At 44.0% G+C, this 18143-nt stretch overlaps 1 protein-coding gene across 5 annotated transcripts in view; it reads right to left on the bottom strand.

The window, feature by feature from the left end:
• GALNT10 (polypeptide N-acetylgalactosaminyltransferase 10) overlaps positions 1-18143 on the bottom strand; it is a 226443-nt gene that overhangs the window by 192304 nt on the left and 15996 nt on the right. Inside the window, exon 1 of one of the 5 annotated variants that reach the window (XM_057541242.1) lies at positions 1018-1068. The exons of the other annotated variants lie outside the window; for them this stretch is intronic. Coding sequence (XP_057397225.1) covers positions 1018-1053 — 36 coding nt within the window. The 5' untranslated portion in view covers positions 1054-1068. Of the gene's footprint in view, positions 1-1017; positions 1069-18143 lie in introns of those variants that run through there. 5 annotated transcript variants of the gene reach the window in all.

The raw sequence follows: 18143 nt of genomic DNA, 5'->3' as shown, positions 1-18143 counted from the left end.
AAAACACATCAGAATGGTAAATGAATGGATATGGTTAACTGAATGAATACAGAAATGTATGAATAATATAAAGCTTCATTTTGGCCAGAAGTTTCAGCCTTCTGCAGGCACCCAGGCACCACTTCATTTATCAGAATTAGCCAACAAATTACTGACAGGACAAATGGAGTTTCTCTCTTTTCCCTGGCCACTGTCTGGGAGCAATGAAGTATGCAAGATACAGATGGACAAAGAAGCAGGAGGCAGCAAGGGACTGGGACAAATTAATCCCAGATTACAGAAAAGTTGATAGAATAAAAATCACAGGGCTTCCCTGGTGGTGCAGTGGTTAAGAATCTGCCTGCCAATGCAGGGGACACGGGTTCGAGCCCTGGTCTGGGAAGATCCCACATGCTACAGAGCAACTAAGCCCATGCGCCACAACTACTAAGCCTGCGCTCTAGAGCCCGCATGCCACAACTACTGAAGCAAGTGCGCCTAGAGCCTGTGCTCCGCAACAAGAGAAGCCACCGCAATGAGAAGCCCACGCACCGCAATGAAGAGGAGCCCCCGCTCGCCGCAACTAGAGAAAGCCTGTGCACAGCAACGAAGACCCAATGCAGCCAAGAATAAATAAATTAATTAATTTTTTAAAAATTCATGTATGGATGGGAGATAGCTTCCAATTTTGAATTATGTAATTATCCCTTCCTGTCCATTTCTATGGCTAATGCCCTAGTTGGGGCCCTCAATACCTACAGTAGGGACCACAAGGTCCTCAACTGCTTTCTGCCCCTCTTCTACATCCTTGTCCATCTAGACTTCATCCCATCATGATACACAGCCACCATGAAATCACTACCCACCACCCTCCTGCTCAAATGATTCAATGGATCACAACTGCCTTCCAGAATCAAATTCGTACATCTTAGCCTGATTCTCAAGGCCTTATAAGAACTGATTTTCATCACCCTTTTTCTCACCATTCTCCTTGAAGAATACTAGGCTTTAGTCAATAGATTCCATGAGCATTCTCACCTCTGAGTCCTTGCTTACACTGTTCCCTTCAAGCATTCCCCTTCTGCCATCTTTGTTACTGAGGCTGGGTACATTCTTCAAGGCCCAAATCAAATGTTAACTCTTCCATGGTGCTTCCTGGTACAGAGCCAAAAATAAATTTTTTCACTTCTTACTCTATTAACACCCTGTTTACAACACTCTTATGATTCTTAACACATCCTATCTTATGCTCTATTTGGGAGGCAATTTAGCCTAAAGGTTAGGTACATGGACTTTGGAGTCAGACAGACTTGGCATTGAATGCAGGTCTGCCATATCCTAGCTGTATGAACTAAGGAAGTTACTTAACTTTTCTAAGCCTCAGTTTCTTCATCTGCAAAGTGGGGAAAATCTGTATCAGAGGACTATTCTGAAGATTGAATGAGATCATGCCAGTAAAGCCATAGCTTATAACAATAATTGTTATCAGAATACATGTGTCATACCCCCTCTGCCATGGATGTGAGTCTCCTAAGAAGAGTATCCATGTTTGATGATGTTTCTACCTTTCTTTCTATCTCCTCTAGTACCTAGTCTGGTGTTTTTTTTCAAATTATGCAAAATAATTTCCAAATCAAGGATTAATGTGATATTAAATATGCTTTCATTCATGTTGGTACCACATTAAGGTTCTACAGAATTCTTAAGGTTTGTCACATTTGTTAAATATGCAATGTCTTTCTTATCCCTGGAAACCCCATATGCTCCAGATTTTACTAGATGATACTGACACCTTTTCAGGAAAACAAAAAGGCACAGTCATGGGCTGGGAGAATATATTCACAAAACATATATCAGACAAGAGACTTGTATTACAGAATATATATTAAAAAAGCTCTTAAAACTCAATAGGACACCCAATTAAAAATTGACAAAAGATTTTAATAGACATTTCAAAAAGATACAAAATGGCCAATAAACACATGAAGAGATGCTCTTCATGAGAGCATGTAAATTACACGTGAGAAATGTAAATTTCGTTTCTTCACACCCATAAGGACGACTAAAATTGAAGACTGACCATTCCAAGTGCCATCAAGGTTGCTGAGCAACAAGAACTCTATCACACAGTGATGGTGGGAATGAAAAATGGCACAACTACTTTGGAAAACAACTTGGTAGTTTTTTAACAAATTAAACACACACCTACCATACCACCCAGCCATTCTACTGTTTTGTAGGTATTCTCTCAAGAAAACAAAAATATATATCCACACAGACTAGCGCACAAATGTTCAAAAGAGTTAGATTTGTAACAGCCAAAAGCTAGAAACACCTCAAATGTCTCTCAACAGGTGAATGGGATGAATCTCGGTATCATCATGCTTAGTTAAAAAAAAAAAAAAGCAGGCAAAAAGGAACACAAACTGTATAAGTCCTTCTATATAAATTTCTAGAAAATGCAAGCTCATCTAGAGAAACAGAAAGCAGGTCAGTGATTGTGTGGAGACAGAGGGAGAGATACGTTACAAAGAGGCACAAAGAACCTTTTGGGGGATGATAGGAATGTTTATTATGACTGTGATGATCTTTTCACAGGTTTATATATATGTTAAAACTGATCAAGTTACACACTTTTAAAGAGTGCAGTTTACTGTACTTCAAATATACCTCAACAAAGTTGTATGAAAAAAAATTACTGATACTTAAAAAAAAAACTTAACGACAACAACAAAATAAAGCAAGTGAGCCATTCACGGGAGAAGGGAGCAAAGCCTAACGTTGGTCTGAAAGCTGCTCCTGAAAGTGCCGTCTCAGCATAAAATAGAGTCAGGAAGCGAGGCAGACAGGCCTCGAATTGCAGCGGGGAGCGCCATAAATGTGGTTTGGATATGACTGGCTCTTTGAGGCTGGCTTCGTGGCAAAGCTAATTTATTCAGTGCCCAAGTCCCTGGCAGTCCAGTACTTCGAGCCTGAGACAGATGTCAGGTTGCATTCCTGTGGGCTTTCTTCTTTTCCTGCATGCGTTTCAAAAGAGATTTCTGAGTGCCCTGACGCCTTCACCCAAAAGCAGAGTTATAATGGAGATTTCAGGCATGGCTGGAGGCCTAAAGACACAGATCCTTGGGGGACAGGAGAGGTAGAGTTTTCACGCGGCTCCAGGCACGAACGTGCAGACTGAGCACAGCACAACCCCAGGGGGCGCCATTCATAGTACCTGTGAAGCAGGTGGTGCCCCTGGAGGGTGCAGGACGGGGAAGGAAAGTGGCCCTGGGAGGCTGGATTCCCTGCTCCAGTCCTACCCCCAGGAAGTATTTGCCTTCCTAGTGCTCTCTTCATCAAACATTATTTTAAGAGAAAAGCTTAAAAGTGAAATGTCAGTAGAATAGGCAAGTCAGGAAGCTGCACTCGTGACCATGCCCATTCACCCTGCTTCGTCCAGTTCTAGCCCTCAACTGTTATTACCCTGCACTGGGTCTCTCTGGAAGCCCCTGAACCTCCAGGTGTCCTGTTTCCCCATCTGCTGAAAGCAGAGATAATCCTTATCCCACCCCCCTCACTCAGTTCACACCCATCTGCCCCCCAAAGTCTGAAGCGCACATAACCCTGAGAATCCTGGAAGTGAGGGGTCAAACTGGCAGACCACAGCCAAGACCCAGCAGGCACAGATGGCTTTATTTGGCTCACGCAATATTTAAAACGCAAAGTCCACCTAAAAAAAATCCAGAAGTCTGTCTTTTCTTGAAAAACCCGAAGATCTGGCCTCACGGGCGCCACATTCCCAAGCCATCAGCTGGAGCTGAGGAATGAACAACCGTCTCACTTGCCCACAGCCTCCATCACAGAACCCTTCCCTCACTGAGCTCCCTGGGTGGCCTGGGTGCCTTTGGGTCTGCTCTCCAGTCAGCAAGAAGGGGACTTGGACTTCATCTAGTCCGGACCAGCCCTCACCCAAGATGTCCTGTGACAGGCCCGTAAGACGGCCCCAGCCTGGAACATTTCTCTTGATAAGAAAACTCATTACCTTTGAGGACACTCACTGGCAGGATTCCACTGCTGGAAAGTTCTTCCCTGTCCTCCAGTGGAAGGCCTTTCCTATCCTCAGGTCCAGGTTCTCCTTGCCTTTCATGCCCTCTCCCTGCCATCCCAGCACTTCAGGCATTTGCAGCCTCTGGTTCTTCTATGAAAACCTGAACATCCAGTTTCTTTAGTCCTTCCTCACTCCCTGGCGTCCCCAGGGCTTTCCTCTGAACACGCTCCACTTTATCTGCCCCACGTGGAGCTGGTGGAGCCTTCCTCCCTATTTTGTCCTCATGAGCTGGTGGAATGAATTACAAACACATGTTGCTACATGGCTTCTCTCTAGCGAGCTTTAAAGAGAGGCAGCTTCATGGCGTACTATAACCAACAGTAAATATGTCTTCTCAGTTTACTCGCAGCATCCCCATATGGATAAAAACAGACCTCGTGGGCTTCCCTGGTGGCGCAGTGGTTGAGAATCTGCCTGCCAATGCAGGGGACACGGGTTAGTGCCCCGGTCCGGGAAGATCCCACATGCCGCGGAGCAGCTGGGCCCGTGAGCCACAACTACTGAGCCTGCGCGTCTGGAGCCTGTGCTCCGCAATGGGAGAGGCCGCGACGGTGAGAGGCCCGCGCACCGCGATGAAGAGTGGTCCCCACTTGCCGCAACTGGAGATAAGCCCTCGCACAGAAACGAAGACTCAACACAGTCATAAATAAATAAATAAAAGAACGTGAATTTCTTTAAAAAAAAAAACAGACCTCGTGGCACCAGGCAGGATAATTCATACTCTCTACAAATCATCTCTGAAACGGAAAAATGAAACATCAGGGATTTCCGACGTTTTAAAAAATTACACACATCTCGGACTGAAAGTAATTGTTTCGAATTTTAAAAATAAGTAGCCCATATTCGGAGGTAGGTACTTTGTATGGAAAGGAAATAAAAATATGCCAAGGTTTCCTAGTTCAGATCTAAGGTTAGAACAGGGACAAAAGACAAAATTCTCTCTCCTGTGCTTCCCATGGCTTTCTTGAAGATCAACATGTTGGGAGTGAAAAAAGTGTCGGACCCTTATTTTATCTCACAGAAATGTGTGTGTGAAAGAGAGAGAGAGAGAGAGAGAGAGAGAGAGAGAAAGAGAGGGAGGGATGGGGTGGGAACTGAGATCTTGCAGAAGTCACTTACTATCTATCTCAGGACCTCACTTTCCTGTCTTGCAAAATGCAAGGCTTGGACCAGATCGCTGAGAGGACCTCAAATCTGCATCAGAACCACCTGCGTGTGTGCTTTTTGTTAAACATGCAGATTCCTGGCACACTCACAGGAACCTGCATCCGTGCTGGGGTGGGGTCAGGAAGCTGGCGTCTGAGAAGTGCCCAAGTGATGGTGTTCCCCCAGGTTTCTCATCCAGTGGTAACATTCTAAGTCCACTCTTCACTCTGTTATTTGGTATGCACTCTGCGGCAGGAGGCATGCTAGGGGCCCCGGGTTATGACAGTCCACAAGTCATACAGGCACAGCTCTCTAGGAACTCACGCACTGGTAGGGGGTAGGCAAGGTGAGAGGAAACTACCAAGGAAAGGAACTGTCCTGGGATACGGATGGGGCCATGACTTTCCCAAGCACAGGGTGCCAGGGGAACCCACCCAGACTGAGGGAAGGCAGGGTGGTCAGGGAAGGTTTGCTGGGGGAGGAGACGTCTCAGCGGAGACCCGAAGCATGTGGAGGACCAGGCCAGGGGAATTCCCAATGGGCAGCATGTCCGAGGCCTGTGGACCAGGTGGAGAATATGTGTCTGGGGATGGTGGGTGGGCTACGCTGGACCCAAGGGAGTTGGAGGGGGAGCAGGAAATGGTGACTGGAGAAGCTGACAGGGCCAGGTCACGTGGAGCCTGGGCCACCACACTTGGAACTCAAGATTTTGTCCTAAAGGCTGTGGGAAGCCATGGGAGATCTCTGAGCAGGGTAGGAACATGACCAGACTTGTACATCAAAAAGATCACCCTGGCTGCTGTGTGTAGAATACACTGCAGGAAGAAAGAAGAAGAGGCTGGAATAAATAAGGCTTCTGTTCATGGTTATAAAGGTTCAGTGCCAGAGGTGGCCAGAGAAGTGAATGTCAGAACAGTTGGGGGCCAGGACCCTTCGGAAAAATCCCAGGCTTTGGCTTCTTATCCCAGGTCCCACTAGAATGATCACTCTTCATTGTTGGAGAAACTTAGGGCTGGGAGAGCAGGACCCTCTCTACACACCCACCTGCCTAATTCCGTCTGGGCTGCTTGCTTCTCTCACGCTCAGAAAGAGAGATGGAACCTGCCAGCTGGTCTTATCAAAGAAGCAAAAGCAAGAAGGTTCAAGAAATGGCTCAGAAGAGAAACATCCTTGATTCGAATAAATATAATCCCGATAATAACTTACTTGTGCCCAGCACTCTACAGTGTATAATACTTTTGATCACCCTACCTTTTTGGAGGCTCCCAGCACTCCTGGAAAAAACAGGTACTCCTGTTTTACAGAGGAGTAAACCGAGGCCTGGAGGGCTTTGAGCGACTAGTGCAAGGTCACAGAGAGAGCTGGAAACAGAGCAGAGGCTAGAAATTCATCCCACGGCTCTTTACTGCTATTGATCCTTGAGCCCACGGGGACAGTAATTAATTAAAATGTCTCTCTTCAGCACTGGAGACAGCGAACTGGAGAATTCAATGAAAACGATTTGCCCAGGGTGGAAGTGTTTTATCTTGAAGTCCTCCTGGGAGGGCTTTTGAAATGCGAGAGGGACCTACAAAGTGGGGAGGGAGAAGATGCGGACGGCACGTTAAGAAATGGCATCGCTGGCTGCAAAACGCCCGCTCCAAGAAGACTAAATGTGCAGCCCTGGCCCTTCTCTGCTCTTGGGACTGGGACAGTCCTGCTCCTGATCAAACGGGAGGGGCCGGGGAAAGGTAGTTGGCAGGAGGAGTAAAGGGGACAAATCCCATGGAATGCTTCCCTTTCTTCTACCCTCACCCCAACATTTCTATCCAGGGCAAGACAGGTAAATTAACACTGTACAGTTTATTTGCAGAAAGGAAAACAGGCTCCAAATGCCAACTATCGCCAAAAGATTAATAGCTAGTTTTGAGCCCTTACAAAGTGCCAGGCACAGCCCTGTTTATATAGTCTCACAATGAATCTTCAGCGTGAGTCTATGACGTTCGTAACTATTATCTCCATTCTACAGGCGGGAAAACTGAGGCTCAAAAAGGTCAAGCATCTTCTTTGTGGTTCCACACAACTATAAAAAATGACAGAGCCAAGATTCAAATCCAGGCTTTTATGACTGCTGAGCCTGTGTTCCGCTTGAGGAGGGTGTGATATCTGAGGGAGAGGTCCCCTAACCAGGTTTGTTTTGATGACGGGGTGGGGGAATGCGCTGACTCTGTGTGTGGGGGAACTTTCACTGATTTTGTTTCATTTAGAAGGCAAGCTGGAACTCCCTCCATCTCCTTTCTCTTCTACCTGTTTTCTTGGGATAAGAAAGGGAGGGAACAGATATGCCAGCAGACAGGACTGGGGTACCGAAGGGTTAAAGAGCACAGATACCAGCTCCAAGGGGAAGAGGCAGCAGAACCTCCAATCCCCTCAGCCCTCAGTGCCCCCTACCACCACTGCCCCCCTGCCCCTGACACACACCCTGTGAGCAGGAAGGGTGGGGTGATAGCCTCATTTTCCACAGGGATCACAGAACATATAAGTCTTGGGCTCCATCAGCATCACCGGGATGGAGAACGGGACTTGAGGCTGGGCCACTGTAGTTCACAAAGGTTGGGAAGGAGAGGAGTGGGGGCAGGGAGATCAGCCAGACAGACCAAAAGGGTGGAAAAGCGACCCAGTGAAAGGAGGAAGAGGTAGGAAATGGTGCTTGCTCAGCCTCCAGGAGGCCTAGGGGTGATCTATTTATCATCCTAGGTGCTCCACGGCTGCTGGAGTGACTTTTATGGGCAAACTGCCCAACAGGCCTCTGAGTACATGGGAAAGAAACTAGATAAGAGGTAAAAGGCTTTGCCCTTATAATTAAAGCATGACCACCTGGTGCTGGGCAGAGGAAAGAATTTCTCATGCATGAGGACAGGAGAGGGGAATTTTTCTCTTTCAGACGTTAACAAAATTTAGAAGGGGAAAATCTGCCAGGGTCTACTCAGAAGTAAAAAGCAGTTGCCTGGACATGAACATGAAAATATGAATGTAGCTACCAACAGGCAGGCCTTCTAATACAAATATCATGTTGTTATCCAACCTACCTGGGACATAATTTAATAAGCAAGTGATGATGGACATCCCAAACTACACCGAGGGATGCCAGTTCTATGTTCTTTGAAAGGGTGGTAAGTTTTCAATGAGTAACGTCTTTCATTACTAAGCCTAGGAAGTTACATTTTATTATCATAAATTTAAAATTTTCAAATTAATAACATGTCCTTACTGTGAAGTTAACCAGTGAGGACAAATGAGGTTGTTTTGATCAATATAAATAATCTGACCTCAGGAGTTAGAGACAACCGCTTGCAGCTTACACCTGCCTCAAAGTACCGTTTCTCTATTTTGCTTTAGTTGCCCAATGTTGAGAAAACTTTTCTGATGTAATGGACAGCAGATGCATTTTTTTTTTAATGCAACCTGCCCTATAACATCAGGATTCTCTTCAATCAAACAGATGTGGAAGAATAAGCTGGTAATCTTCAACATGTAAAGATGTAGTATAAAACACAGATGAGAGACTTCCCTGGTGGCGCAGTGGTTAAGAATCTGCCTGCCAATGCAGGGGACACGGGTTTGAGCCCTGGTCCGGGAAGATCCCACATGCCGTGGAGCAACTAAGCCCGTGCTCCACAACTACTGAGCCTGCGCTCTAGAGCCCATGAGCCACAACTACTGAGCCCACGTGCCACAACGGCTGAAGCCCACGTGCCTAGAGCCTGTGCTCCGCAACAAGAGAAGCCACCGCAATGAGAAGCCTGTGCACCACAACAAAGAGTAGCCCCCGCTCGCCACAACTAGAGAAAGCCCGCACAAAGCAACAAAGACCCAATGCAGCCAAAAAACAAACAAAAAAACCCACAGATGAGTGGTTTTAATTTTTTTTTCCTTATTATTACAGCTTTAAAAAGAATTAACACAATTTGAAACAATGTTTACAGAATCCGAAGCACCCACTTGGACTTCCACAGTTTGTGAAGTGCTGGCTGGGATGATTTCTGAGATCCTCCCAGTTCTGGCCCTTGCCTCCTCACCATTACATCCTAAACTGAAAAGTATGAGAACCTCAGTGGCAGAAGCAGGCCTGAAGCAAAGGGGCTTTACACCAAGTGCTCCCCGCTTTCCCATTTCAGAGGGGAAAGTGAAGAGGGGAAGGAGAGAAGGTAACGATTACTGCCACAGACTGGACTTCTCAGATAAATCTGTATCTACCTAGAGCCAGAAAAACCACCAGCTGAAAAAGAGAAAGGAATTCAGAGCACAGAGCAGAGAGGGCCCTACCCGGTCCTCCCTCTGCTGCAAGGCCACAACCTTAGTCCTGATAACTCAGTGGCTTCTGGTAAAAAGAATTCCAGATCCGCCCCCCCCCCTCAAACAAGCAATTCAAATACTCCGGAGAGTGGTGACTATACCTCCAGCAGCCGTGTGTACAGACAGCAGATCTGCATAATGCACGCCACGGCACGCTCATTCATTTTTAACCATGACATTATTCTTTTGCTGTCTATTTTAGGGAAAAGAAAAATCACTGGTATATCCTGTATCTAGAAGAACGAAAGGGCTGGGATGATGAAGAGAAAGAAGAAAAGGGAGAGGTGGTGACCTCCACGTCCCTGGAGCTATTCAAGCCAAGACTAGACGACTACCTTTGAAGGCTGCTGCAGAGAGGACTCCTCTCTGGGTGAGACGTCGTACTAAATGATTCCTAAGGTTCCCTTCCAACTCAAACTCTGTTTCTAAAAATAAAAGCAACCCTTAAAAAATTTTTTTTTTAATCACATGAGTTATACGTGTACACAACCCTAACTCAACCAACTACAGTATAATGGCATTTACCACGCATTTTTCCCACACGTATTTTCTCAGGTAATCATGGCCACGGTCCTGAGACACAGCGAATGCTGTCATTATCCCCATTTTAGAGGTGGGACGGGGCTCTGAGTTTAAGTAATTGCTCTGCGGTCAGACAGCGGGAGAGCAGAAATCGCTGACAGCCCCAGGCTCCTCGCCGACATTTCTCCTCCTCCTCCTCCTCTTTCCTCAGCCTCTCCCCTTTTCATCTCATGGTTGGTACAGTTTAACAGGGAGAAAATGGAGCCGAGACACTGAGAAGGAGCCTCCAGTACAGGTAACTGCCTGACGCCCCTCCCATCACTTTGTGCCACCAGATGATTCAGAGGAGACTCACTCAGAACCTCGGCAGGTAATGAATATATTGACATGTGCAATAATCTTTCTAAAAACTGGTCCATGTATATCCGAATTTTAAAAAGAGAAAATTAGTCCCCTTTTTAAAATTTACAAAAAAGGAAGCGTTTTAGTCTAAAGTGAGAACATGAAAGGAGGAAGACTTATTTTTCAAAGTAGGTTCTGCCATTCTCACGGGGGCGGGGGGCCGGGGAGTGGCGGTGTGAGTGCACACTGCTTCTGAGTCACAGTGAATGGAGCATTTGGATAAATTCCATAACGAACAGGCACAGAAGACAAATGCCAATTCATTAAAGAAGAAAAAAGATTAACTCTAAAAGATAAGTCCCCTAGGTTGGGTATTGGGTTTGAACTTTCAAAAAGAGAACCACCTGGTTCTTGATTTTGTTTGGAGGCTGCTTGGATCCTCAGAATTAAGATTGAAACTGATTTTTCTCTAGAATGTTTCAGCAAAGAGGGTGTGCGTGGCTGGGGGGCGGGGATGGGGAGTAACTCCCATCAAACAGCCTTTCTGGATTCCAAGCACTTAAAGCAGCCACAAGTCCTCAAACGGCTGGAAGAGAATGAAGAGTCCCAAAGCCTAGCACCTGAGTTTTATGGGTTTCAAAACACCCTCTCCATCTTCTTCCTGATGGAGAACGCTGGAGAGGAGGGGTTGCCAACCCTTCTAGTAAAAGAGGCCCTTGGGGCCCAGAAAAGTTTAATAATTGGCTCAAGGACACATAGCACAGACTTATATGCTGACCTATATCCAATACGGTGCTCACTGCTTCCCAACAGGGAAAGCACTTCCAAAGAAAGTTGCCAACTCAAGTTCAGCTTCCTAAAACCCAGCCTGGCCACTACCTGGCCCTCCTCCTACATAGAGGAGGGAACGGGCACATATCCCTCTTGAAGCATTCACTCTCTCCCGGAAATAAAGCAGAAACTGGAAATGGCAGAATCAGTCACTTAAGCCCTGGTGGCATGTTCAGCCTGGACGAGTTGTTTTTCCATTCAAATTCGTGATCTCTGCACATGAAGAGTGGGTGGCTGTAGTCACCACTTGCGTCTCTCATCTCAACCCTTTATAACAAACTAATGGGAAGAAGTTGAGGACAGCGTAGCTGTGTGTTTGACTCTGAGCTGATAATGACAGCAGTGGTAGCTAATGCTTACCCCATGCCAGGCCCTGCGCGGATAACATTAAATAGTTGTATATGCATTTTACAGATGAGGTAACTGAGACACAGAAAGGTTAAAGTCGCTTGCTTGAGGCTCTGAAAGTTTAAAGTAGGGGAGCTGGAATTTAAACCTACAGGGCCAGGCTTCCCTGGTGGCGCAGTGGTTAAGAATCCGCCTGCCAATGCAGGGGACACGGGTTTGAGCCCTGGTCCAGGAAGATCCCACATGCCGCAGATCAACTAAGCTCGTGTGCCACAACTACTGAGCCTGCGCTCTAGAGCCTGCGAGCTACAACGACTGAGCCCACATGCCACAACTACTGAAGCCCGCGCCTAGAGCCAGTGCTCCGCAACAAGAGAAGCCACTGCAATGAGAAGCCCGCACACCGCAACGAAGAGTAGCCCCGGCTCGCCACAACTAGAGAAAGGCTGCGTGCAGCAACGAAGACCCAACGAAGCCAAAAATAAGTAAATAAAATAAATTAAAAATAAATAAACCTACAGGGCCTGTGGTCTTAACCCCCTGCCGCTTACCAGCTGTGTGATCTTGCGTGAGTTACTTAATTTCTCTAAACCATATCCATCTGTAAAATGGGGGTTATAACAGTGACACCATAAGGCAGTTCAAAGCAATAAACGAGGTAACATAAATGAAGCGCCTGGCATCAGGACTGCCTCGTTTCACAATTCTAAGGAATGCTGTTCACAAATGGAGATGTGCTATAAGCAGTCCTGCTTGGCACAGTGCCTGCCACGGGGACAGCACCAAATGCTACCATCAGTATTCATTATCACGTACAATGGTGCCAACAATCATGGTCAAAAACCAAGGGAGTTACTGCTCACCCGTGAAGACCCAGCCCAGGTGTCACTGCTCCAAAGAGCTCTCCTTTGCTATCCATTCTGACTTGGTTTGCCGTGGATAGTTTGGTTCTTATGACCAGTTTCAGAGCACGTCTTACTTCCCTAAACAGATGTAAACTTCTAGAGGACAGACGTTGATTCATGCCTTGGATCCCTTCAACCACCTACAGTGCCAAGCACACAGTAAGGCCTTCAGGAACTGTGTGATGGTTTCCTTCAAAAGGTGGGGTCTAATTCTTCTCTCTTTGCACGTAGGCTGAACTTAGTGACTCGCTTCTAACTAACAGAATGAAGTGTCAGTGACAACATGCGAGTTCAGAGACTAGGTCATAGAAGTTTGTGGCTTCCTGCTTGCTCTCTCTCTCAGATCACCTGCTCTGGGGGAAGCAAGCTGCCCTGCAATAAGGACACGTGTCCTCCTCCTAGCACCCCTTTCCCCTTTTCTTCATTTATTTCTATTCACCAAGTTTTTTTTAAATATCTTTATTGGAGTATAATTGCTTTACAATGGTGTGTTAGTTTCAGCTGTATAACAAAATGAATCAGCTATACATATACATATATCCCCATATCTCCTCCCTCTTGCATCTCCCTCACACCCTTCCTATCCCACCCCTCTAGGTGGTCACAAAGCACCGAGCTCATCTCCCTGGGCCATGCGGCTGCTTCCCACTAGCTATCTATTTTACATTTGGTAGTGTATATATGTCCATGCCACTCTCTCACTTCGTCCCAGCTTACCCTTCCCCCTCCCGTGTCCTCAGGTCCATTCTCTACGTCTGCGTCTTTATTTCTGTCCTGCCCCTAGGTTCTTCAGAACCAATATTTTTAGATTCCATATATATGTGTTAGCATACGATATTTGTATTTCTCTTTCTGACTTACTTCACTCTGTATGACAGACTCTAGGTCCATCCACCTCACCACAAATAATTTCGTTTCTTTTAATGGCTGAGTAATATTCCATTGTATATATGTGCCAAATCTTCTTTATCCATTCATCTGTGGATGGACACTTAGGTTGCTTCCATTGTCCTGGCTATTGTAAATAGAGCTGCAATGAACATTGTGGTACATGACTCTTTTGAATTATGGTTTTCTCAGGGTGTATGCCCAGTAGTGGGATTGCTGGGTCGTATGGTAGTTCTATTTTTAGTTTTTTAAGGAACCTCCATATTGTTCTACATAGTGGCTGTACCAATGTACATTCCCACCAACAGTGCAAGAGGGTTCCCTTTTCTCCACACCCTCTCCAGCACTTTTTGTTTGTAGATTTTCTGATGATGCCCATTCTGAATGGTGTGAGGTGATACCTCAATGTAGTTTTGATTTGCATTTTTCTAATGATTAGTGATGTCGAGCATCCTTTCATGTGTTTGTTGGCAAACTGTATATCTTCTTTGGAGACATGTCTATTTAGGTCTTCTACCCATTTTTGGATTGGGTTGTTTGTTTTTTTGATATTGAGCTACATGAGCTGCTTGTAAATTTTGGAGATTAATCCTGTCTCAGTTGCTTCATTTGCAAATATTTTCTCCCATTCTGAGGGTTGTCTTTTGGTCTTGTTTATGGTTTCCTTTGCTGTGCAAAAGCTTTTAAGTTTCATTAGATCCCATTTGTTTATTTTTGTTTTTATTTCCCTTACTCTCGAAGGTGGGTCAAAAAGGATCTTGCTGTGATTTATGTCAAAGAGTGTTCTTCCCATGTTTTCCTCTAAGAGTTTTAAAGTGTCTGGCCTTACATTTAGGTCTTTAATCCATTTTGAGTTTATTTTTATGTATGGCGTTAGGGAGTGTTCTAATTTCATTCTTTTACATGTAGCTGTCCGGTTTTCCCACCACCACTTATTGAAGAGGCTGTCTTTTCTCTATTGTATATTCTTGCCTCCTTTATCAAAAATAAGGTGACCATATGTGCGTGGGTTGATCTCTGGGCTTTCTATCCTGTTCCATTGATCTATATTTTTGTTTTTGTGCCAGTACCATACTGTCTTGATTACTGTAGCTTTGTAGTATAGTCTGAAGTCAGGGAGCCTGATTCCTCCAGCTCCGTTTTTCTTTCTCAAGACTGCTTTGGTTATTCGGGGTCTTTTGTGTTTCCATACAAATTGTGAAGTTTTTTGTTCTAGTTCTGTGAAAAATGCCATTGGTAGTTTGATAGGGATTGCACTGAATCTGTAGATTGCTTTGGGTAGTAGAGTCATTTTCACAATGTTGATTCTTCCAATCCAAGAACATGGTATATCTCTCCATCTGTTTGTATCATCTTTAATTTCTTTCATCAGTGTCTTATAGTTTTCTGCATACAAGTCTTTTGTCTCCTTAGGTAGGTTTATTCCTAGATATTTTATTCTTTTTGTTGCAATGGTAAATGGGAGTGTTTCTTTAATTTCTCTTTCAGATTTTTCATCATTAGTGTATAGGAATGCAAGAGATTTCTGTGCATTAATTTTGTATCCTGCTACTTTACCAAATTCATTGATTAGCTCGAGTAGTTTTCTGGTGGCAGCTTTAGGATTCTCTATGTATAGTATCATGTCATCTGCAAACAGTGACAGCTTTACTTCTTCTTTTCCGATTTGGATTCCTTTTATTTCTTTTTCTTCTCTGATTGCTGTGGCTAACACTTCCAAAACTATGTTGAATAATAGTGGTGAGAGTGGGCAACCTTGTCTCATTCCTGATCTTATTGGAAATGGTTTCAGTTTTTCACCACTGAGAACACTGTTGGCTATGGGTTTGTCATATATGGCCTTTATTACGTTGAGGTAAGTTCCCTCTATGCCTACTTTCTGGAGGGTTTTTATCATAAATGGGTATTGAATTTTGTCAAAAGTTTTCTCTGCATCTATTGAGATGATCATATGGTTTTTCTCCTTCAATTTGTTAAGATGGTTTATCACATTGATTGATTTGTGTATATTGAAGAATCCTTGCATTCCTGGGATAAACCCCACTTGATCATGATGTATGATCCTTTTAATGTGCTGTTGGATTCTGTTTGCTAGTATTTTGTTGAGGATTTTTGCATCTATGTTCATCCGTGATATTGGTCTATAGTTTTCTTTTTTTGTGGCATCTTTGGTTTTGGTATCAGGGTGATGGTGGCCTCATAGAATGAGTTTAGGAGTGTTCCTCCCTCTGCTGTATTTTGGAAGAGTTTGAGAAGGATAGGTGTTAGCTCTTCTCTAAATGTTTGACAGACTTCACCTCTGAAGCCATCTGGTCCTGGGCTTTTGTTTGTTGGAAGATTTTTAATCACTTTTTCAATTTCAGTGCTTGTGATTCGTCTGTTTATGTTTTCTATTTCTTCCTGGCTCAGTCTTGGAAGGTTGTGCTTTTCTAAGAATTTGTCCATTTCTTCCAGCTTGTCCATTTTATTGGCATACAGTTGCTTGTAGTAATCTCTCGTGATCCTTTGTATTTCTGCAGTGTCAGTTGTTACTTCTCCTTTTTCATTTCTAATTCTGTTGATTTGAGTCTTCTCCCTTTTTTTCTTGATGAGTCTGACTAACGGTTTATCAATTTTGTTTATCTTCTCAAAGAACCAGCTTTTAGTTTTATTGATCTTTGCTATCATTTCATTTCTTTTTCATCTATTTCTGATCTGATCTTTATGATTTCTTTCCTTCTGCTAACTTTGAAGTTTTTTTGTTCTTCTCTCTCTAATTGCTTTAGGTGTAAGGTTAGGTTATTTATTTGAGATGTTGTTCCTTGAGGTAGGATTGTATTGCTATAAACTTCCCTCTTAGAACTGCTTTTGATGCATCCCATAGGTTTTGGGTTGTCATGTTTTCATTGTCATTTGTTTCTAGATATTTTTTGACTTCCCCTTTGATTTCTTCAGTGATCTCTTGGTTATTTAGTAGTGTATTGTTTAGCCTCCATGTGTTTGTATTTTTTACAGATTTTTTCCTGTAATTGATATCTAGTCTCAGCGTTGTGGTCGGAAAAGATACTTGATATGATTTCAATTTTCTTAAATTTACCAAGGCTTGATTTGTGACCCAAGATATGATCTATCCTGGAGTATGTTCCATGAGCACTTGAGAAGAAAGTGTAATCTGCTGTTTTTGGATGGAATGTCCTATAAATATCAATTAAGTCCATTTTGTTTAATGTATCATTTAAAGCTTGTGTTTCCTTATTTATTTTCATTTTGGATGATCTGTCCATTGTATTCACCAAATTTTTAAAAATGTTTTGTTGTGAAATAATTTCAAACTTACAGAGAAGATGCAAGAAAAGCACAGTGAATCTTTCAACCATTTTTGTTGTCACCATTTTCCACCTTCCTGTTATCTTTCTTTCCCCCTCTCCCCCATCTATCTGTATCTATAATTTTTTCTGAAACATTTGAGAGAAAGTTGAAGACATAATAATCCTTGAGTCCTAAATTCTTTGGTGTGTATTTCCTGTGACTAAGGACATCAAAATCAGGAAATTTAACACTGATACAACACTATTATCTAATCTACAGTCAACATCCAAATTTTGCCAATTGATCTGATGTAATGTCCTTCATGCTAATTTTTTTTCTGTTTCAGGATCCAATCCAAGATTGTTCATTCATTTTCTCACTGATCAAATATGTCATATGCCAGGCACTGGGTAAAGCACAGGGGATAAAATAATGAGGGGGAAAACAGACACATCCACTGTCCTCATGGTACTTATAGAATAGTTTAGTAGGGAGACATATTAATCAAATAATCACACTAACAGTAAGTTTGTGTCATCACAAACTAAGACATGTGCTTTAAAGTTAAAAAGCCTCAACTGAGGTGAGGGTTGGTGGGTGTGCATGTGGTGCTGGGGGTGTTGGACCAGAAAGCTCCCCTGAGGTTGGGACACCTGAGCTGAGATCTAAAGGGTGGGGCAGCGTTAACCAAGCCATTTGCACGCATGCATGTGGTGTGTGTGTGTGGTAGGGTAACTGGAAGAACGCCCACGCGATGAGAAAGACTTTGTGCAGGAGAATGCATGGCTTGTTGAAGGTCAGTAGAATGGAGGGCGGAGGGGGGAGGCAATGTGGGGAGGGGTCTGGAGTGGAGTTTAGTCTGTATCTCAGAACAACAGGAAGCTACTGATGGATCCCCAGGAGAGCCAGTGGCATGATTCATATTTCCAAAAGACCACTCTGGCTGCTGCTTGGAGAAAGGTAGTGAAAATAATATGGGTCAACAATCCCTCAGCCTTGATTTCAGAATCCAAAAGGTTTTTTTAGAACTCGTTTAATGACAAAACCTGACCTGAACAGACATGAGGCTACTTACAGTCTTTATTTATTCACTTAGTGTGAATATTCTTACATTTTTGCCACAGGGAAAAAAATGTGTTATGATTATAGGGAGCAACCAGAGACCCTGCTGGGGCTACTACATAATGCAGTGTGTACACTGTATTAACTTTCCTAATTCAGAAAGATTCTTATTCCACTCGACAACTTATTGCCTCTCAACTTCAAATCCACCTTCTTTGACAGCTGTGCGAAAATGGATCTGGGCCCTTTAAACATTTTTCCCTTGCCAGATAACATGATATTAACAGTGATCAGCAGATGCTAGAGAGACACTGCAGAAGGAAGGTTTTTTTGTTTTGTTTTTCATCCTGGTTTTGGTGTATTTGCCAGGCAGGCAGCATGGATGACTTCTCCGGTCCAGGCTCCTG

This window comes from Balaenoptera acutorostrata, chromosome 2 (genome assembly GCF_949987535.1).
Source record: "Balaenoptera acutorostrata chromosome 2, mBalAcu1.1, whole genome shotgun sequence".
Classification (NCBI taxonomy): Eukaryota; Metazoa; Chordata; class Mammalia; order Artiodactyla; family Balaenopteridae; genus Balaenoptera; species Balaenoptera acutorostrata.
This window is presented reverse-complemented; position numbering and strand designations above follow the sequence as displayed.